This window comes from Pseudonaja textilis, chromosome 2, assembly GCF_049901715.1.
Source record: "Pseudonaja textilis isolate UNSWEBS1 chromosome 2, rPseTex1.2, whole genome shotgun sequence".
NCBI classification, from domain to species: Eukaryota; Metazoa; Chordata; class Lepidosauria; order Squamata; family Elapidae; genus Pseudonaja; species Pseudonaja textilis.
The window spans coordinates 167,986,719-168,009,076 of NC_141991.1; the positions used below are offsets into that span (position 1 = coordinate 167,986,719).

Sequence of the window (22,358 nt, forward strand, 5' to 3'; positions counted from 1 at the left end):
AAACAAGTTGCTTATATACATAGAGTATGGATAAATTTCAAAGAAACATGGTTGTCCTTTATTGGACATCCTTTATCCTTTATTGAAATTGCTACATAAAACTTGTGAAAGTTTAGCCATCCCATTTCATTCATCCTCATTGATACCAATTTTATAAACTTATCTCTTTTCTGTCAACAAAATTCTTCCTTTGTAGCAACTCCAAAATCCAACTAATTTTGACTTTCCCCACTTGGTTCACGTAGCTACTTTTTCAGCTGATGATGATCCTGCAATTAAAACTGTGCCTGGCATGCAAACATTAAGTAGATGGTGTCAGATTTGGAAGCCATATTAGCATCAGAAGTTTCCACGCTGCCACATTCTGGAGCATGGGAAGTCAGGAGGGAGGATTTCATAGAGCATATGTGGTTAGACATAATAGCATTCTTCTTTAAAGTCAAGGTCATGTCATTCCTGCACCTGGCTGAGTAGTAGTAGAGGGAATGGATGGTGTTTGGGGCATGTGATGGAATGAAGGGTACAGGGAGTGGATTTGTAATTTTGTATTTATTGGAGGAAAACCCAGAACTTTCAGATTCAGGTTTTCCCAGATGTGTCAATATAACTACTCTAATAAAAGGAAACTTTGAGAAAATGCCTGTCTCAAGAGTTTTTAATGGGAGTTGGGTTATTCTGGAACCCTGACAGATGGTTCTTCATAGCTAATTCTTAAATTGACATCCACTGAAGAGCTCAGCTAACCATTGCTTTTTTTTCTTTTTTGCAGCACCAATGGCCAACGGAGGACCTGTTACCTCGTCTTCAACTTGTTGCATTATTTAGGTCAACACTTAACATTGTAAGATTACAATAGGTCAATATTACTTAAGGGCTGTTTTACACATACAGCATCAGAACTAGATTTGCCACTTGTACAGATGAACAAGAGCCATAGCAATGTGGATCTAGAGAATCACATACGTATTTTCAAATGTGCTTCATGCAAACTCTGCATTTATACGTCTCCTTGAAAAACTTTAAGATACCTAAATAGCTGAAGATTCTGCTGTATATTCTAAAGTTGTTTTGGAACATGACATGAATATATGTTTGAGCTCTATGAACATTCTGCATCACTGAATTAACTCTCTACCTCCTGTGGTATTTTGTAGCTATATTAGAAATCTAAAATAATCTGCTTCTCAAGACTGTTTTATAAAATCAAGGGCCAATCATGGCTGAAGTAGTTTGAAATTAGGCAGACTCACAACAAAGCTTTGGGGAACCTAAGGTGCTCTCATCACTAACCTCTACAATGAATAATTTCAGAGCAGCATATACAAAGGAGAGACTAATCTGTAGGTAGGATGCAATCAGCCATCAAAGGGAGAAAGATGAAGTCTATCCCCATACAAATCACTAGGGAACAGATCCACTCTGACCACAAATCCTGCTTCTGCAAGACATTAACTTGCAGTCCTTGTTTCAAATGTAGAGTCTAAAGCAGAGGTGTCAAACTCATGTAGTCACGACAGTGTCACGTGACATATCGGGACTTTTTCCCCCTTCACTAAACTGGGGGTAGGCGTGGCAAGTGCATGATACATCCAGCCACAGCCGGAAGTTTGAAAGCCCTGGTCTAAAGCCTGACATTAGCCTTTACTTCTTACAGAATACTTCCTTGTATTGAAATAAATCCCAGGTTAAAACACCCATACACATACAAAATGTGTGAAGCTTCCTTTCAGATGCAAAGCAATTATTTGTTGTGAGCAGTTTCTGCTTATGACCAAATAAATGCTAGAACTGTCCAGAAGAAGACCTGGTAATTATTGGCAAATGCAGTTTATTTTCATGTCGGGAGTATAATGGGAAAGCAGAGCATATAAGCATTCTTGATTTGGAAAAAAATGTATTTATTGGCTGCCCAACTCCAGTGAAATAAAATAAATTCTGTAAAAACATGAGAGGAGTTGGGGACTGAGCCGTCCAGAATTTAATGTGGGAGAGTAAGGACATCAGCCTGGCAACTAAATAGAGATTATTCCACGCTATCGTGTTTCCAAAGCTACCTATGGCTGGACCATGAAAAAATTATTCAGGAAAAAAATTGACTTGCTTAAGCTGTGGTCTTGGAGAAGTTCCTGAAGATTCCTCAGTCAGCAAAGGTGACAAAAACTTAAGTACTGGAGCATACAGCACCAGACATATTGCTGCCGTGTAAAATCACAAAATTCTATGTTACAGTACTTATTTCAGTCATCTCATCCTATCAAATTCACTGGAAAACGAACTTATCCTTGGAATGGTCAGCAGGAGGAAATGATGCTGCCAAAAACAGGGTGAGTAGATACTATCAAAGTCACCCCCAGCCAGAGTATAAAGGAAATGAAAAAAGCCATACAAGATCAGTAAATGTGTAGAGAAGGTGGTCCATAGAATCACAAAGAATCAGACATCATTGAATGGATAGCACCATCATAGTACAAATAGGATAGCAATGCTAGAGACTAGTTTTTGGTAACGGATTGTATAACTGTAGTTCAATCTCACAACTGTGTATACAAATTTAATTTGAACAAAATTAATTTTTTTAAATAAAACATTTAAAAACCTTCCATTTATTCATCTACCTGCCTTAAAACTTTCAATATAAATGCAATTCTCAGTTTTTTCTCAGCATACGTCCTGTGACTAAGGAAACATGAAAATGAATGCAAGGTATTACTGGTAGGTCGTTTTCTGAGGAAAACAAAAAACTACACATTCAAAGTTAAGAAAATCTACATCCAATATTGAGAATGAATTGGTGACCTGATCTTTCCAATTGTAAGAATTCACGTTGGTCAGCGAAAGCTTGTAATTTTAATTCAACAGAATGCCACAAAAAGCAGAAATCGGAGTATTTTTTGAATCAGACCAGATGTTTCTATTCTTAATCACATTAGCTTGCTTCACAATGGACCTCAGCAGTTTTATCTAGTCACAGCGAAAACATTTCTCCTTTAACCACTCACAATACATATATAGCTTTCAACTTTTACAGTATCATGTCTCCAAACAGCGTGGAGAATCTTTTAGTCTCCCTAACAGAAGACTAGTAGCTACCCAAGCATCTTTCAAATGCCTTGTTTGTTAACAAATGTGCCTTCTGATAATGTCACTATTATTTGAATATTGCCTTTCCAGCCAAGCTTAACCTGTGTTCATAGGTTAATCCTAACCCTAACAATCACAGTTCATCTACCTTTCATTCATTATTATAACTAGTACTGTAGTTTTTTTATTTTAAAAACAGAGTATTTAGAAAACAACTAAAGTTTCAAACATATGTTCAATAATTGCATTGTTTCAATTATTAAACATTAATATTAATTTATAATTATTGGGATTGCTTACTGTAAATAACATATGTACATTTAGAAAAAAAATGTTATCAGTGAAAGTGAATTACCCCTTTCTAAACCTCTTAAAAACATGCACTTCTTCCCTCACCCAAGATCTGAGCTGCTGTACTTCTAATTATAATGGAATCAAACTTTGATTTTAATAGGCTTCACTTGATTTTTCAAAACCTTTCTTAAATATGCAAATATAAAGAACATTACTTATTCTGACCTAATGTCTTTACAATCCATGTCTGATAAAAACTGAAAAGTAAAGAAAATCAAGAGAACCTCACTATATAAATCCAGGGAGCCAGTGATATAACCTGCCACACCTTAAAATCAAGGCAAAAGCACTTGATGTCTGCCAATAGCTCAAAGGTTTTTCCAACAATACATTTATTTTTATTATATAATCTTGGCTCCTCTTCCTTGCACATTATGCTATTGGCTTTTTAGAAGTTCTCCAGGGTCTAATAAATTTCAAGTCAAATAAGTCATAGAAGTTCTCTCTCTCTCTCAATATATAATACCAATAAAGGAGAATATTTATAACTCCGGATTGAAACAAGGAGTCCTTGGTGCTCTCTGGGGTTGGTTGTTTTCTTGAAGACATTTCATTACCCAAACTAAGTAACATCATCAGTGCTAACATTATCACTATCGCTATAGTGTGTGTGTGTGTGTGTGTGTGTTTGTGTAATTTATAAAATTCCAGCCAGTACACAAATGGACTAATTATCTCTCTAGCACAGTGGCTGAACAGTTAATGCTTTATTATATTAAAAAGTCAAGGTCCCAGCATCAACACGAAGACTTTGAGAATAAACTCAGATCAGCACGTTGTATTTCATTTTGTCATTTCTTTTTTAATTAGCACTATGCATACTAAGGAAGTCAACATTGTTGTGAATGTCTGTTTATTGGTGTAAATAAATGTATTTTAGATGTTTAGAATTATCTACTTCAACATTTCAAAGATGTGGACCAAGGAAGTTTATTTCAGGATTGATTCTTGAGCTGAAAAAGAAAAAAATGCACTTTAGCAAAAACAGCAGCAAGCTACATCCTAAATGCACTCAGAATTTAAACAAATTTTTGAAGAAAGCTTTCTGAAATACACTGCTCAAAATAAAGGGAACACAAAAATAAGACATCCTAGATCTGAATGAAATATTCTTAATAAATACTTTGTTCATTACATAGTTGACAAAAATTATCAATGGAAATCAAATTTAGCAACCCACGGAGGTCTGGATTTGGAGTTACTCAAAATTAAAGTGGAAAAAAACACTACAGGCTGATCTAACTGTGATGTCATGTCCTTAAAACAAGTCAAAATGAGGCTCAGTAGTGTGTGTGGCCTCCACGTGCCTGTATGACCTCCCTACAATGCCTGGGCATGCTCCTGATGAGGTGGCGGATGGTCTCCTGAGGGATCTCCTCCCACACCTGGACTAAAGCATCCCCCAACTCCTGGACAGTCTATGGTGCAATGTGGCGTTGGTGGATGGAGCGAGACATGATGTCCCAGATGTGCTCAACTGGATTCAGGTCTGGGGAATGGGTAGGCCAGTCCATAGCATCAATGCCTTCGTCTTGCAGGGATTGCTGACACACTCTAGCCACATGAGCCACATTATCTTGCATTAGGAGGAACCCAGGGCCAACCACACCAGCATATGGTCACACAAGGGGTCTGAGGATCTCATCTCGGTACCTAATGGCAGTCAGGCTACTTCTGGTGAGCACATGGAGGGCTGTGCGGCCCCCTAAAGAAATGCCACCCCACACCATTACTGACCCACTGCCAAACCGGTCATGCAGGCAGCAGAACATTCTCCACAGTGTCTCCAGACCCTGTCACATCTGCTCAGTGTGAACCTGCTTTCATCTGTGAAGAGCACAGGGCGCTAGTGGCGAATTTGCCAATCTTGGTGTTCTCTGGCAAACGTCAAACATCCTGCACGGTGTTGGGCTGTAAGCACAACCTCCACCTGTGGACGTCGGGCCCTCATACAACCCTCATGGAGTCTGTTTCTGACCGTTTGAACAGCCACATGTACATTTGTGGCCCGCTGGAGGTCATTTTGCAGGGCTCTGGCAGTGTTCCTCCTGTCCCTCTTTGCACAAAGGCAGAGGTAGCGGTCCTGATGCTGGGTTGTTGCCCTCCTATGGCCACCTCCACATCTCCTGATGTACTGGCCTGTCTCCTGGCAGCACCTCCATGCTCTGGAACCTACACTGGCAGACACAGTATACCTTCTTGCCACAGCTCGCATTGATGTGCCATCCTGGATGAGCTGCACTACCTGAGCCACTTGTGTGGGTTGTAGACTCTGTCTCATGCTACCACTAGAGTGAAAGCACCGCCAGCATTCAAGTGACCAAACCATCAGCTGGAAAGCATAGGAAGTGAGAAGTGGTCTGTGGTCACCACCTGCAGAACCACTCCTTTATTGGGGATGTCTTGCTAACTGCCTATGCTTTCCACCTGTTGTCTATTCCACTTGCACAACAGCATGTGAAATTGATTGTCAATCAGTGCTGCTACTTAAGTGGACAGCTTGATTTCACAGAAGTGTGATTGACTTGGAGTTACATTGTGTTGCTTAAGTGTTCTCTTTATTTTTTTGAGCAGTGTATATTCTTGTTGGATGTTTTGGCAATTCTCCTTGATAATGTTTTAGCTGCCAGATGATCAAAAACACAATAATATTTTCTTCCAAATATGGAAGAATTATATGCTAGCTTTGTACTATAATTTCCCCCCAAATTAAAATAAATATTTAGAATCATCTACAATCAGATGTAAGCACCCTTGAAGGACATTCATTGCAATCAACAACTGTCCTGGAGAAACCTCTGATGCTGTAGGACTGTTTCTTTCCACTGATGCCTGAGATGACAGACCTCCACAGCCAACCACAGTAAAAAAATGACATACACGGAAACATTTGATGCAAGTATATAATCTATGATATTTGCATCATGATGTATATTTTATCACTTCCCCCACCCAGGAGGATATGATGGAAGTGCCGTTTTCATGTGGAACAAGAGTATTGTATGCATAAACTTGGAAAAGCACTTCCAGTGGAAGATTAGATTAGAAAGTTAACTGGATTTAAAGAAATGTTAAAGTTGGCCAGTTTGGTCAGAAAAAAATAGTAGAAAGAGGTTTTTGAAAGACCAGAAATTTTATGTGGACTTTCTGTTCAAAGAAAGAAGATTTAAGAAAGACAAAGATGGATAACAGATTATAATCATTACTCAATAGAAAGAAAGGCAGAAGGCACTTTCTATCTTACCATATTAAAAATGCATATAATTTATTCATCCCCTGCCTTTATTAGTTTTACAAATAACTCAAGGCGGCAAAGATATCCCATATAGGTCCTCCTCCAACAACTCTGTGAGGTAGGTTGAGCTGAGAGAGAGTAACTGGCCAGATGGTTTTCATGGCTAAGGTGGAATTAGAATTTGGTCTCCCACTTTCTAGCCTGGTGCCTTAACCATGATTAGACCAAATTGGATCCCTCTCTCTGTTTGGATGAATGTATCTATGTATGTTATCTGGGGGAGGGGGGATTTCATTGAAATCCAAAACATCAACCTTCTGTTGACATAGAGATAGTCCACTTACAATCATTCATTCATTCATTCATTATTCATGTGACTGTTGTTAAAATCAAACAAATTTACAGAAAATACCTTCTTCCAATGCTTTTGCAATTCTTTTCAATTCCTCCTGTCTTGCTTTTTCCTCTGCTTCTAATCTCCTATCCTCCGCAGCAATAGGCTTTAAATAAGCTATTGTAAAGTAAAACAATATGTATTCAGAGGAAGCATAAATGCATTATAATTCATTCCTTCACAGTTCTTTGCTTTCGATTCATTAAAAGCATGTGGAATTTCAAGATACAAAACATTTAACATAAGCCCTATGGAATAATTTTAGCTTCAAAGTGGATAGAGTGTTGTCTTGTCTAAACGCTTCTTTTCATCACGACAATGCTTTTAGCATTGCTAACATTTAACTAAATTATTAAGGTGCATTTTCACAAAATATAGAAAAAAGGTAAGTATAGAGAGTATACTATTTTTTTAACTTATTAATAAGCCCTGAATTCAGAATGGATTTTTAACAAGATTTTAAAAAATGTTTTAATTGAATTGTGTATTAAATCTATATGCCATCCATTTTACCAATAGTGATTTTTATAAAATGCTTTATAAAACTGAATATGCTCATAATGTTTATGCACCAATAAATATCTGCACAAATCTTAATTGTGGAAGTATAAATATAGACTCCAATCAGGAACAATGTGATATCAATAAATTGATATCAATATACAAGCTTGTGCATTCATTTTTTCACATGAAGTGACCTAAGATTTCTTAGAAGATGCTTCTAAATAACTGTTAAGAAGCCAGATGGAATAGCTGGCTGTAAATGCATCTATTACAAAAAATATTACAGTACAGTTTAATAGATGTAGTTTTCAAAACCAAACATCAGCTATTCACAATCCAAACATAAATAAAAAGGTTATTTTTATTAATCACTTACCATATCTTCTTGCTCCATAAATGATTCCCAACAGCAGAGCTGAGTATCTGCAGAGCTTTAAATTACAGAAATGTAAACCATAAAGTATATTAATTCATAAAAAGACTGAATTCAGACATTCCAATGTGTTATATATATTTCCACAGTAATAATGTTCTGTATACCCACTATTATTATGAAGTGGTGTACACATTACACCATTTGTTTAGCAACCATTCAAAGCTACAACAGCACTGAGAAAAATGTCTTACCCATGGTCACGTGATTAAAATCCAGGCGCCTCGCAACCACCATGTATTTATCATGGTTGCAGTGTCCTGGAGCCAGTTACATGATCACCATTAGCTGGCTTGATCACAGCTGGCTTCCTACAAGCAAAGTCAATGGGGGAAGCTAGATTTGTTTAACAATGGCAGTGATTCACTTAAATCAGGAGTGAACAATTGGTTTTCCCAAGTACCCACACAAGGAACTGGGACTGTTATGGAAGCCGAACCAACATGGCTGCGAAATAGCATAGGCATGCACGCATGCCATACATAAATAGAAAAAGAAAGCAGTCACCTTCAAAATAAAATAGTTGTATTGAATGCATAGTGTACATTTATTTACATTTGATTTCTAACTTCTGATTGACCTCATGGGGGTTGTACAACCAAACAGCCACATGTGGCCTGGGAGGCTATAAAATGTTCAGGTCTGACTTAACTTGTGACTCACTTAACAATGCCTTGCTTAGCAACTGAAATTCTGGTCCCAACTGTGATCTTAAGTCAAAGACTATCTATACAATGTTGTATATTATACTTGCTTTTAGCAGCACAAAAGCAGTAATCAGAATGAGAATAAAAAGACAATAATGACTTGTTTGAACACTTTGACCATGTTTTCAAAAGGTTTCCCAGATATTTTTATTTTGTAATGGTAGGTTGGAATGTCCTTGGGAGACAAAAGAAAGTTGCAGACTTCACAACCATCATGTAAAAAATATCTCAGCCCACCGAAGCAGAAAGGACCAGGAAAACATTGCAGAAGGCACCTCCTTAGTTTTCTGGAGAGTAAAAATAAAGCAGGCGGGAAATACTTCCAGACTTGCAAGATTCTGTCAATGTAACTTTACACAAAGATATAGCTAGTACTCACAATTTTTCTTGTCTGGATTGCCTTACAGCAGAGGTTCCCAACCACTGGTCCGCGGACCGGTACCGGTCCGTGGATCATTTGGGACCGGGCCGCCTACTTTGCTTTGGCGCCACCTTGTTCCGACACATCTCACCGACACGTGGCTACAGGCCACTCAGGTGAGCAGCAGGAAAAGGGAGCTGGGCAGCCACAGACCAGCCGTCTCTCCGTCTGACGGCCTCGGCCGAATCTCTGCCTCCCAGTGCGCTTGGTCCTCCGCCCGCAGGCCTCCCCAGCCCCTTGCCAAGCGGGTTTTCCATCCCAGCCCAGCAGGACCCTCGCCGCCTTCCCCTCGCCTGGCCGGCCGGGCTCCTTGAGCAACCCAGCTGCCTCGTGCCGAGAAGCACGCTGCCAGGCGGGGGTCACGCGGCGCAGGGCAACACGCCACCGCCCGGCCCTGGCGAGGGAAAGCAGCGGGTGCTCCCCGGGCGGCAGCCGTCTCTCCGTCTGACGGCCTCGGCCGAATCTCTGCCTCCCAGCGTGCTTGGATCCCACTAGAATGGGTGAAGACAAAATATTTGGGCTGTAGATATTTTGGAAGAAGGGGAATGTGTGGGGATGAGTGGGAAAGTGTAGCTATCTGTTTAACATTTTTAAAGTGAAGAGCAGTGTTTCTCAATTTTAAGAAGTCCGGAATGCTGTCTGGGTAATTTTGGGAGTTGAAGTCCACATAATCTTAAAATTGCTGGAGTTGAAAACACTGGATAGGCAAAAGGTTTCTTTGCACTTACATATGTTTAGTGCAATCCACACTATATATATGACAAATCTTTAAAATGTGTGGACTTGGACTCTCTGAATTCCCCACACACCTTACAATTGTTAAGATTGTGGAAAGCTGAAGACCATATGGGAGATCAAACGCATCCTAAATGTAAAATCTGAATTGCAGATTACTACCTTACAAAACGCTTTTGGAGAAAACATATATGTTGTCAAACATATATTTTTGTTTGATCATGATCAACTGAATCATGATGACTTTATTGGAATCTAGTCTTGCATTTATACACATTTTTAGTAATCCTACAACATTGGTTAATTTTTGGTTGATAGTGTAATAGTAAATAAAATAAAAAATATAAATAAATAAATAAAAAATAACCAAAAAAAAAAACCCCTAACCGGTCCTTGAAAAAGTGTTTCTGCGTGAAACTGGTCCCTGGTACAAAAAAGGTTGGGGACCACTGCCTTACAGGACTAACACATATATCCTTTGGTAAAGCCAAAATGGCTTTTAAACAGCATTCAAGATAGACTCTCAGTGAAGGGTGTATTTAGTTTGCCATTATTACATTTCATCAAAACCGTTTTGATACAGCTAGCTTGTAGATGAAAGTCTTTTTAATTCTTTGGGCATCTCTAGACCTTATTAAGAATTTCCTGTTAAGAGCTCTGAAAAGTCTGACTGAGATACCAGTTATAAATGCTTTTTTATGTACGCTGAATGGTCTGCGATTTATACATATACATACATACATACATATACATGTATGTATGTATGTATATAGGCTGTAAAGCACTGATAAGTGGTATATAAGTCTAAGTGCTATTGCAAATTATACGCATGTGTATATGTATATGTATACGTGCATATATGTGTATGGCTATATATGTGTATGTGTATATTGACATGTGCATGTTTGTGTGTGTGTGTGTGTGTGTATATATATATATATATATATATATATGTATATATATATGTTTTCTGAGATTTTCGCGGGTATTTGTATGTGGATCTTTGGTTATTAGGGTTTTCTCTCGTGGAACTCCAAGCACAAAGCCGAAGACACAGGCCTGAAGATGATGAATGAGACTTCATCGAAATGTCGCCTAGATACTTCCAATTTTACGCGGGAGGAAACCCGAATAACCAAAGATCCATACACACACACACACACACGTATGTATGTATGTGTACATATATATATATATATATATATATATATATATATATATATATGTTTTCTTAAGTTTTCGCGGGTACTTACATGTATGGTATTCAGCTTTTTTTGGGTATTTTGAGCGTCATTATAGTTGTGCTTTTAAAGTTGTAGCAACGTTTCAGCAGAATCTCATCTGCCATCATCAGGCTTCTGTACTGTGTTCATCTGTGAGACGAACAGATGAACACAATACAGAAGCCTGATGATGCCAGATGAGATTCTGCCGAAACGTTGCTACAACTTTAAAAGCACAACTATAATGATGTGCGAAAATACCCGAACAAAGCTGAATACCATATATGTATGTATGCGTGTGTGCGTGTGTGTGTGTGTTCGGGTATCTTGGCGACATTTAGGCAAGGTCCTATTCGCCATCCTCAGGCTGTTGCTTTCAGCTTCGTGCCAGTGCAAGCAGTGCCACTGAAAGCAGGGACCTCGCCAAAATGTCGCCAAGATACTCTTAATCTTATACGGGAGAAGACCCGAACACAGCTAGACCTACATACCTGTACGTGAAAATCTACGAAAACATATATATATACATACACACACATGTACATATCTATGCCCATATACATATGCAATATACACATACATGCATACATACACACATAGACATACTTACACAGATCTACCTTATCAAGTTTTGCAAATAAAAGAGAGGCCTATTGAACAAGACGTCATTTGAGCGAGGGCGAGAGGGAAATTCACACGAAAACCCGGAAAAGACGGGCTACGTGGAAGACACCGGATTTGCGAGACCGAAAGGGCAGGAGACGGGCCCACCGTACCCCAGCCAGCCCTTCTCCGTGACCTCCACGGTCACCTTCCGGCTAAAAGCGCCGGCTGCCCTCCTTCGTTTGCACGCCTCGCCCACCACGAGACGGTGCGCGTGCATACATACTGGCGCCCCAACGGAAGGCCGAAGCGGCACGCGCGGCGCCCTCAGCTCACCTTGATGAGCGGAGAAACCTCCACTGGGGGAATCATCTTCTCCTCCCGGCCGAAGGAAAACGGATGTGACGCACGAAGCCGTTTAGAACGCCGGCGCGCCGTGACGCAAGAGCTTCGACGTTAAAAAACGAAAGAGAGAGAGAGAGAGAGGTAGAGATAGAAAATGGAAGATCATGCTTGAATGCATTTTTTTTTATAGAGCTACGACGCTAAAAATATGCCTCAAAAAATGCCATGGAAAGTTTGTGGCTATTTTTATTTTTAACGCTGCATTTTTAACATTTCAAAGTATATTTAAAATCAAATAAAAGGAAACTTTTACCTTTATAAATAACATCAACGCTTTTATATGATGATACTTTGTACAAGTCTTGGAATTTAAGGATTATTCTACAATGCTTTTTCCAATATCAAATGCTTCCGCCCTATATGTAGATCAATTACGCAGCAGTCTAGTGTAAGCCAATAAGAATAATTTTATCTGATTGGTTCGGGAATTCTACAGCATTTATGAATTTAATCATTTTTATATCAAAATTAATGTTTTTTTACATTAGATATTGTTTGATGAAACACAAATGATATGCCATGATTAATTCACCAAACGGTTTGAAAAGTTTGTTATTACTGACTTACTTAAAAAGAGCAATATATGTTTTGAAAGATACAAGTTGAAAATGTTTTCAACTTCTCTTACAACACAGCGTCTTTAAACGTTCCTTAAATTGGATCCTAAAGAAGAGAGCAACAGCCGAGAGTAAAGATACACACACACAGCCTGCCAAAGTCCCAGGGAGAATATCACAATACAATATAATCAGTGAATATTATTAGCATGAGCAGCTATGGGCAAATTATCTGAACCATTCCACAAGAATATTTTGAGTCCATAAATATTTCTAACAAGGCCTGTCATTTTAAATATTTGATTTAGTGAAGTCATGTTTCATTTTGCAATAAATCATAAAATGGTTCATTAATTGCATAAATCATTTAAATAAATTAAGTGAATTGTTTAACAATTTAAATTTGGCATCCAAAGCCCACTAAATCCAAATGCAGTTTGCTTATGTATGCTGGCAACTGTGATTGTAAAATTATGATTTACCATGTTGTGTGAACTCACATACTCAAAAGGGATATCTAGCTTTCTATAAATAGGAACGACTGGGACTGAATATGTTAACCTGTTTAAGTCAAAACTACCCAAATCAAGGTCTCCTCTTCCACATTCAAAGTCAGGATGAATTCTCCAGGATTCTTTGTATTTCCAGTTTATTATAATAATGATGATAAAAAGGTATGGAGGAAACTACACAATCAAATCTTATTTAATTATAACAAATCATGACAAACTATATCAAGAAATTGCTGCTTCCCAATGTAGCATCTTCCAAATGTATTTCCAAGAATATGCAGGGATGGAATTTAGAAGTCTTCATTAAAAGTTAATGCTTGTTTAATCCCTGCCCAGTGTTCTTACTATGTTATAATATATGAGTTCAAAAGGTACACAAAAATAGCTTGAGTGACAGTTGAATTAACCACCATGGATATTGCAGCTCATAGCAATTGAAGGAATGTCTTACTGGACAACTTCAACTAACTGTTGTTTGTTCACCAGGGAATAGAAGGTATCTTGCAGCTCTGACCAAGTATGGAGTCATCTTGTGAGCTGAAGGTTTATGCAGTGTTGAGATCTTCTTTGGGAATGCCATCTGGAAAGACAAGATCCTCCTGTACATATAAGAAGTGTTTGATACAGACAGTTTCCCAGAGAAACACAGGATCTCTCCAGGAAAGATGGTGAGTTTAACCTGTATTTTAAAAATGATGTCTCTATGGTTTCCATAACACAAACTTGATTGAGTAACCCGTTAAAAGGTAAATATTTAGAGGATAAATATATATATTTTTAAAAACCACGGCTTTTTTCATGTATAACTCCAAACTCCAGTCTGTATATCCTGTTGCTTTTGTACAGGATGGTATGTATAAAACATAGCATCATTATAGTGTTTTGTAATTTAGGAAAATAACCTGAGAATTATTATCAGCTGCCTTATCTACTTCTAACTGTGTGATCAGAACAAGGTACAGTCTGACTGAATTCATAATACTCTTCATTTCAGGCCAGCCGAAAAACCAAAAAGAAGGAAGGCGGTGCCAAACGTGCTCAAAGGGCTTCTTCTAATGTTTTCTCCAACTTTGAACAGACACAGATCCAAGAGTTTAAGGAAGTAAGAACATTTCTCTTTAGAATGTTTTAAACTGCACATGAGTGGTATTCCATTATAAAAACTGGACAAACTTTAACCTTTTGTCATCCAACACAACTGGCTTGTTACCGTGCATTAAGAATAGGAGAAAAACAGGAGAAGAAAAATAGGAGAATATCTGTATACAGCTTCCCTTAAGTTGCTCTCCCTCTCTCCAACTTTCTATCTGTGCTTGCCCTCTTGCTATTAGTAGTCTACAGATATCAGTCAGTGTGGGGCTTTGAAGTAACATCTTAGAAATGAACCAAATTAAACCTTGAAGACTAGGATGTGGTAAGAGCATCTTTATGTTGTATTTACCCATTAACTTGCTTTTTAAATAGTAACATCATTTGCATAGATGTATCCTATTCTGTTCAGTAGGATTTAATATACCAGAAAGCCTACAGTATATTAGATTGCAGCCTAAATCATACCAACAGAAGACAGTTAACAGAAACCAGAAAGGTAGAAAAATATGATATAAAAGTGAGACTCATTTGCAGACTGACTCTGCCTACCGTGTAAGGGAACTCCCCGCCCCCTCCTCCATTTCAGGAATTTTGTATTTTATTTAAGAACACCATTCTTGTTAGTATATCACATGTCATCAATCTGTTGGGATTTGACAAGAAAGTCTTTGAATCATAAGTAATGTGATAAACAAACTACTTAGCAAAAATGAAATCCCTAGACCAGTCTTACCGATAGCTGCATGGATATCAATTTTCAGAACATTCAGTATAGCTAAGATAATAGCTAAGAAATTCTGAGATTTTAATCTGTGTATCTGGAAAACGCCAGACCAGGGAAGATTGCTGTACATTACTTCCTGTTTTATTTTAACCGTAGAAAATGGAGAGCAGAATAAATAATATACAAATAATCTGCCTGAGAAGTAAGTTATAGCTGCAGAAAGAGCTTCGATTTTAAGAAATATATTCATGCCATTCACACTGGTTTGTGTGAAGGGGTTCATCCCATGGTGGAATGAAATCTTCTGGTAGTCAGGTTTTTTTTCTCTTCCAAACCTACAGATCTGCTGCAAGTAGTTGGGAGATGAGAGAAACATAGACAAAAGAATTTCTCACATGAGTGGAAGTTTACTTATGTAATTTGAAATGTCATTTCAAATTTTTATTCCTCATGGGAAGAAAAATATTTCAATCTACAATTGAAAAACTGTTGAAAGTAAAAATAAATAGATGTATTTTTTCATGTTTGAAAACAACAAGGATATAAACGTGTTGCTGCTTGACTTGCAAAACATAGCCTCATTGAATGTCCCCCTCCATTTTTACATGGGCATCTATTTCCTCCCACTTAATTCCAATCTATACCTTCTAGGTATATATCTATACCTATACCAGCTCCTGTTAACCTAGCAATTCAAATGCTTTCAAATGCGAGTAGATAAATACTGTGTTTCTACAGTCAGAAAATAAGCCCTAGCATGAATTTTCAGGATGCTTATATATAAGCCCTACCCCCAAAATAAGCCCCATTTAAGATTGCCAGCCAGATGGACACATTTCATAACCACATTTCCCCCAAAATAAGACCTAACCAGAAAAATAAGACTTAATGCATTTTTGGGAGCAAAAATTAATATAAGACCAAGTCTTATTTTCAGGTAAGTACCACTTTGGAGGGAAAGTAACAGTATTCTGTGTGTCTCAGCATATAGTCATGCTGGCCATTGAACATGGAAGCATGTTGGGACAATGTTGGCTTCCTCAGCTAGGAAATGCAGATGGACACTGCCCTCTAGAGTCTGACACTACTGGATGGGGAAAACCTTTACCATACCCATTGCAGACCCTGTTCCCTCCTACATTGGAAAAGAAGCCCTCAACCTGCCAAGCCAAGCTAAGCCCAACATGGCCCTCAAATCCATAAAAGCCGATTCTTCTAAGCCTGGTTTTCTCAGACTTGGCAACTTTAAGATATGTGAGTTTCATCTCCCAGCTTGTAGCTAGGGAATTCTGGGAGTTGAACTCCACGCCTCTTAAAGTTGTTAAGATTGAGAAGCCTTACTCTATATTATTAAAGCAGTCATAATTTGTCCTGTGAATGGCTATTAATTGTAATGTTCAATTGTTTTTTTCCATAGCTATCATACAATATGTCATATAACTGCAATATTTGTAGTTCTTGGAATCAAGGGAATTACTGTTAGTTCAATTTAAGCTGATTGAATGTTTTTGATAAGAAAAAAAATTGAAATCTTCAGCTCTAAATTTAAGCTTAACTATCACATTTTTATTTTTCCAAATGTTGGAATATAGAAAAAGCTCTCATGCCAATATATTATCCACTGAAATACATTGGACCTAGACTGAAGTAAGTATGATTAGGATTGTGATGACATTAGTAACTAAAAGAAACATAATAAAAATATTTTTTTAAATAGGCTTTCACCTTAATTGATCAGAACAGAGATGGCTTCATAGACAAAGAAGACCTAAAAGATACCTATGCATCATTGGGCAAGTGTTATTAAATTATTTTGTCTCAATTTAAAATCAGATTTTTTTCCTTTGTTTGGTAATCTGATACAACAATAATTACAGTTAACTAGAATACAAGGACCGGAAAAAATTGCAATAGATTAAAGTAGCTTTAAAATCAGACTCTTCTCTGTAGATCAGCAAAATGGTAAATATATTTTCTGCTCTTAATATAATTTAAATGTAAATTAATAATTTCTCAATCTATTTCCAAGTATATTATCCTACTGATTCAAGGAGATTGAAGATAAATTCAGTTTAAAATCTACTTTTGTTATTAAATGCTTGAGCTCTTTATGTTCTTTTAAAATGATTACAAATTGAAGGGGACATGGGTAAGTGCAAATTGGAATTTTTTGAAACTGGTAAAATTACTTTTTGCTGGCATTTATAAAAATTGGTAGAATTTACCATCAACAAGATTCATATAAATCTGATATTGCTAAAGACAGATGCAATTAATGTCTTTGTTTGATTTTAGGTAAAACCAATGTCAAAGATGATGAATTAGAGTCTATGCTTAAAGAAGCTACAGGGCCTATTAATTTCACCATGTTTTTGAACCTATTTGGGGAAAAGTTAAGTGGTAAGTTTAGCACTTTCTTATAAAGCCATCCCCCCCCCCCCCAAAAAAAAAACTTAGCCTGAATTTTCCTCTTTGTCCTGAATTAGGACAATTAGAGCTTAATATTAATCCTACAAATGTCCTTATTTGGCAAGATTGTCTTTTAATAATAGTGGCTAAAAAATTAAAATAGAAATAAAAAGGAAATGTTGAAAACTTTGGGGATTTCCAAATTCAATCTTCACCACTTTGAGCTGATCCACAGAGATCCATATACTTTTGAATTTTGTAGTGGCATTTTCACCGAAAATGTGTTCAAAATTATAATTAGAATCAAATTTGGTTTGGAAAATGAGTATCAAATCTGGAAAACTAAGAGAGGCATGGGGCGTTATTTGGAAACGGACTTCACTTGGAGCTCCTAATTCCCTTTGTCCTGATTTTAGTTTTCCAAACCAAAGCAATTGTTTTCCCTTTAAACAATCCCTTTTTATAGATTAACAACTTGTCAACCCATCAAGGGACCATAGACAATACTGAGCAATTTTTATCTAGTCCTGTGAAGTATTTTGACGTTAGAACTGCAACAAATTATTGGAAGCCATTAAAGCTGATGCTAAGTCCTCTAGTCCAGCATTTTAAGGCTCACAAGAAACAAGAGTTCCAACAAATCCAACTGTATCTCATTATTTTCTGCAGGTACAGATACTGAAGAGACTATACTGAATGCATTTAAAATGTTTGACCCAGACGCTAAAGGCAATATTAACAAGGATTAGTAAGTATTAGATGCAAAAAGGTCAGGTGGCATAAATTGAAATAAATTAAAAAACAAACAGCCTTTTGTGAAGCAATCCATAATCAGTTTGTATTGAACATAACAGGGATGATACGTCAAGAAGTTTCTACCTGATTGCATCTAGGCTAGAATCTAATATCATTTAAAGTGTAAAAAGTTATGCCAAAGTAATGAAAATTGCTCTCCAACTTCTTTCTCAGTTCAAAGCCTTGGTATAAACTTTTGAAATTCCTAAACAGCTAGAAGGCAGTTGACCTGAAGAAGCACCTGTCCCTTTAAAATGTCTGCTCAGATTGTTACTTCTGATCTGAGCTCTTTCTGCAAAGGTTCCCTTCCAGAAATGATCTAAATGAGAAAATGAAATCAAATCACTTCATAACAGCCATAAGGTCAGAAAGCAATAGAAAACCTAAAAAGTAAGTTTATATAAATATAGTACCATATTTTTTGCACTATAAGAAGCACTTCTCCCACCCCACCCAAAAAGTGGATGGAAATGCCTGTGTATCTTATAGAGTGAATATTGCGGTGGGGAGGAGGGAGATCACCGCCGCCACCGCCTGTAACCAGTGTGGCCATTCGCCGCTGCCAGGGAATGCTGGAGCCTTTGCTGCCATGCAGCTGATTGGCAGTTGGATCAGCCTCCCAGAATACTGCTGATCAGCTGTTCTAGGTGGTGGGGATTACCGCTGTCACTGCCTATCGCTGCCAATTGCTGCCTGTCGATTGCTGCTGCCGTTCCCTGCTGTCAGCAGCAATCGGCATAGGCGGCAGCAAACGATGGCAATAGTATTGTTGCTTGCCAGTGGCCAGCAGAGCTGGTAGTAGATTTGGATAGTGAGGAGATTGAGGAGGAACATGGGCCGGTCCTGGAGTCTGAGGAAGGCTCTGATGAGTGCTCTGTGTCGGAGGCAGAGATGAAGGCCGATCCAACCGCCAATCAGCTACTTGGCAGCAAAGGATCCTTGGTGGTGGCGGTGGCAGCTCAGCCCAGTTGACCATTGGTGGGTGCAACAGAGTAAAGCCCTGATGAGCCATGTGCTGGGGCTGTGATAGCATGCTGAAACTGACCAGGCTGTTTGCTGTTTGTTGCAAGGATGCTAGGCAAATGAATACCAGATGGATGCTGGGAGGCAGAGGCAGATTTTTTTTTTCTTGTTTTCCTCTCCAAAAGCTAGGTGCGTCTTAAGTTCTGGAGCATCTTATAGTGCAAAAAATATGGTATATTTATATTAACTTACTTTTTAGGTTTCTATTGTATTCTATTGTTACACACACACACACACACACACACACACACACACACACACACACACACCTTAAATATAAGATATATAACAAGGAATATGAATGAAGTAAAGGATGTTCAGCAATAAAAGTATAATTACAGAATAGGAAAAAATAACATATACCATAAGTAGTTTTGTTGATTGTTGATTGATTAGCCTAATGGTCATGTCAAATAAGGTAATACAGCATACTGGGTTATAAAATATTGAATGAAATAATCAGGTAAGATGATTGGCAATTAGCCTCAGTCTGATCAAGATAGGTTCTAAGTTGAATGGCTACAGTTGTCAACTTGGAAGTCTTCTATATAGTCCATGTGTTTGTACCTTGGAAGAAGTAAGACAGTTTATTTACAAGTAAAATCAGAATCTTCAATTAAAAGACAAAGAGCGCACATGGAGGCCCAAACTGGGCAACCTAGGAAGAAATTATTTGGTTCTTATCAGATAAGAGGAGTGACAATTGTAGTCTGTGCCTGGAAATATCTTTAGAATGAGGAAGGAGATGAGAGTCACCCTAGAGTCCCTGTTAATAACCATGTTTAACTGAGGCAAAAACATGACAAATCTGAATACACATTCAGATAGAAAGTAAACTTGACATGTAATATTCCTAGATCTCTTATCTAGAAAGATGACATCTTCCATGCTGCCATTAAATCATCAAGTAAATTAAGACACCCACACAGATATATAAAACATATGTTGCAAGTAATGTACAAGACTTCAGTGGCATTTATCTTATTGACAAAAAGGTACAACTGGGCTTTTGTAATATAGAAAACATTCTCCCACATAGGAATGGACAAATATATATATGCATATATTTTCATGCAACTCTTTATAACATTTTAAAACAAATCTCTTCTTTGTTTCTCCAACAGTATGAAACGCTTAATGATGTCCCAAGGTGATAAGTTTACAGCAGAAGAGGTCTATATTTCTAAGAATGTTGTTTTTTAAAGTGGAAATGAACTTTTAAAAATGCAGCCAGGATCATCCCAATTAAAAATCAAATTCTTTAACTGGGATATTTGTTACTTAGGCCAAACAATTATCATCTTATACCAATAAGTTCAAAACAAATGTCTTGAAACAAATAGCTATTGTTCCAAACTCATTTAACCTGGACTTTCCCAATTACAATACACTTGAATAAATAAAATATTGAATGTAGGGTAAGGATCCATGAAGCTGCCTTACATAATCCAGATAACTGAAGCATCTGTCACCCTGCTGAAATCAAATGGCAACAGCTGCATGGATCCATGAACTGAGGGGTGCTAAACTCTGGATGCCACAGATTAAAATTCACTTGCTTCTGTTTACAACACGCAAATGTGGTTGCTGAGCTATGAATTCTTTGATAAAGGGCTGGCTCTAACTGAAAATAAAAAGGTTGCCAAGTTTAATCTATAGAAAGTTCAGATGACTTCTAAGCTCTTTTGTACTTCTAATTAGTAGCTAATGTAATATGTACTTAGTGCCCACACAAAATTATTGTTCTTTAGAAAAATTAGTTAATCATTACTGTTATTTTCAGGTGGAAGGTAGCTAATGGAGCTAAGTTCCTTTTGTTGAAGTTATGTTTTTGTCCTAATACATTTCAGTTCAGTTGTATGAAAGCTTTTGTGAAGAACCCTGAGATAGCACTTCTAGTTTTGTTACTTCAGTAGAACCTCTGGTCACGAACGCTTTTGACCACAACCAAATTGGGTTCTGACCAAAACATTCACAAAATTTTTGAATCTGGTCATGAACACATACTTGGGTCAAACACAACCCTGACCCAGAAATTCCTAAAGACTAAACATTAGAAGATGAAGAAGTCACCAAAGTTATGGAATGAATTATGGTCATGACCAGAGGTTCTATTGTATACTTTTCAGTTGGTGGGATTCAATTTTTTTTACTATTGGTACTGTGGGCATGGCTGGGTGGGCATGGCAGGGGAAGGATACTGTAAAATCTCCAGTCAGAGGTGGTATTTGCCGGTTCTCCGAACTACTCAAAATTTCTGCTACTGGTTCTCCAGAACTGGTCAGAACCTGCTGAATACCACCTCTGCTCTAGGAGGAATTTTTAGTAGATAACGCTTCTACAGTTTCCAACTTTAAAGACTGAAGAATCACTTGGCAGTGGTCTTTGGGCTTGTCCTGCTTAAATTCCTTGGCTAAATTCTTCCCTTTTTCTATTGTTGTACAGATAGATCAGATGTTTCAATGCTCCCCTATTGACTCGGCAGGAAATCTGGATTACAAAGCTCTCTGCTACACCATCACACATGGAGATGAAAAAGAATGAAATTCATAAGCTTTAGGAAGTTGTGTTAACATCTGTCACATTAAACAAAATGACAAAACACTTCTTGCTTTCTCTGTGATTTGAAACACTTATTTAAACAGCTGTCTTTCCAGATATTGATGTTATTAACAAGGTCACTTGAAACACACAAATATATTATTTCAGTTGTATTTTTGTGCTGCTGAACAGTTTAAAAAAAGATAGACCAGTTATAGTATGCACCTTCACAATGCATTTGAAATTTATTACAGGGATACTTTTATGCAGATGAAATATTCAATTGGTGCATCTTTGTATATTCCAGATGGTCATTGACTCTTCCTTCATGGTGAATATTTGAAAGAGTGGAGCAGTAGCAATAACATAAACTGTTGTAGCAGAATACTATACACAGCATTTGACATACCAGCCACTTGGAAATGTCCCATCTGCATCGTTGACTATCTGCCAGTTAATGAAATTGAGATTTAAAATTCACCTAGAAATAGATTAGGGTTAAGGTTAATTAAAAAAAAATTGCCCTGGAATATTCTAAGCAATCTATTATACAGCTACTTGTGTGTGTTGAACAGAGATCAGAATGAGAGACATCGTTCTGCTGTGATTA

At 37.6% G+C, this 22,358-nt stretch overlaps 3 protein-coding genes across 5 annotated transcripts in view; 2 read left to right on the forward strand and 1 right to left on the reverse strand.

Annotated features, from left to right (window-relative positions):
* PDE6B (phosphodiesterase 6B) overlaps positions 1–2,600 on the forward strand; it is a 37,965-nt gene extending 35,365 nt beyond the window's left edge. For all 3 annotated transcript variants that reach the window (XM_087926397.1, XM_087926396.1, XM_087926398.1), the window contains exon 22: positions 770–2,600. In XM_087926397.1, coding sequence (XP_087782523.1) covers positions 770–825 — 56 coding nt within the window. In that variant the 3' untranslated portion in view covers positions 826–2,600. The remainder of the gene's footprint in view (positions 1–769) is intronic.
* A 1,616-nt stretch (positions 2,601–4,216) lies between these two features.
* On the reverse strand, positions 4,217–12,183 carry ATP5ME (ATP synthase membrane subunit e). Its single transcript, XM_026712640.2, has 4 exons — positions 12,027–12,183; positions 7,945–7,999; positions 7,083–7,181; positions 4,217–4,388 (listed from the first exon to the last, which is right to left on the reverse strand). Exons 1-4 carry the CDS (start codon positions 12,060–12,062, stop codon positions 4,366–4,368), a joined length of 213 nt encoding a protein of 70 aa, XP_026568425.1. The 5' UTR covers positions 12,063–12,183; the 3' UTR covers positions 4,217–4,365.
* A 1,467-nt stretch (positions 12,184–13,650) lies between these two features.
* Positions 13,651–21,811, forward strand: MYL5 (myosin light chain 5). The gene is made up of 7 exons (XM_026712639.2): positions 13,651–13,832; positions 14,159–14,266; positions 16,698–16,773; positions 17,276–17,380; positions 18,059–18,137; positions 20,332–20,380; positions 21,653–21,811. The coding sequence occupies exons 1-7, from the start codon at positions 13,830–13,832 to the stop codon at positions 21,749–21,751; spliced, it is 519 nt and encodes a 172-aa protein (XP_026568424.1). The 5' UTR covers positions 13,651–13,829; the 3' UTR covers positions 21,752–21,811.
* Positions 21,812–22,358: the final 547 nt, after the last annotated feature.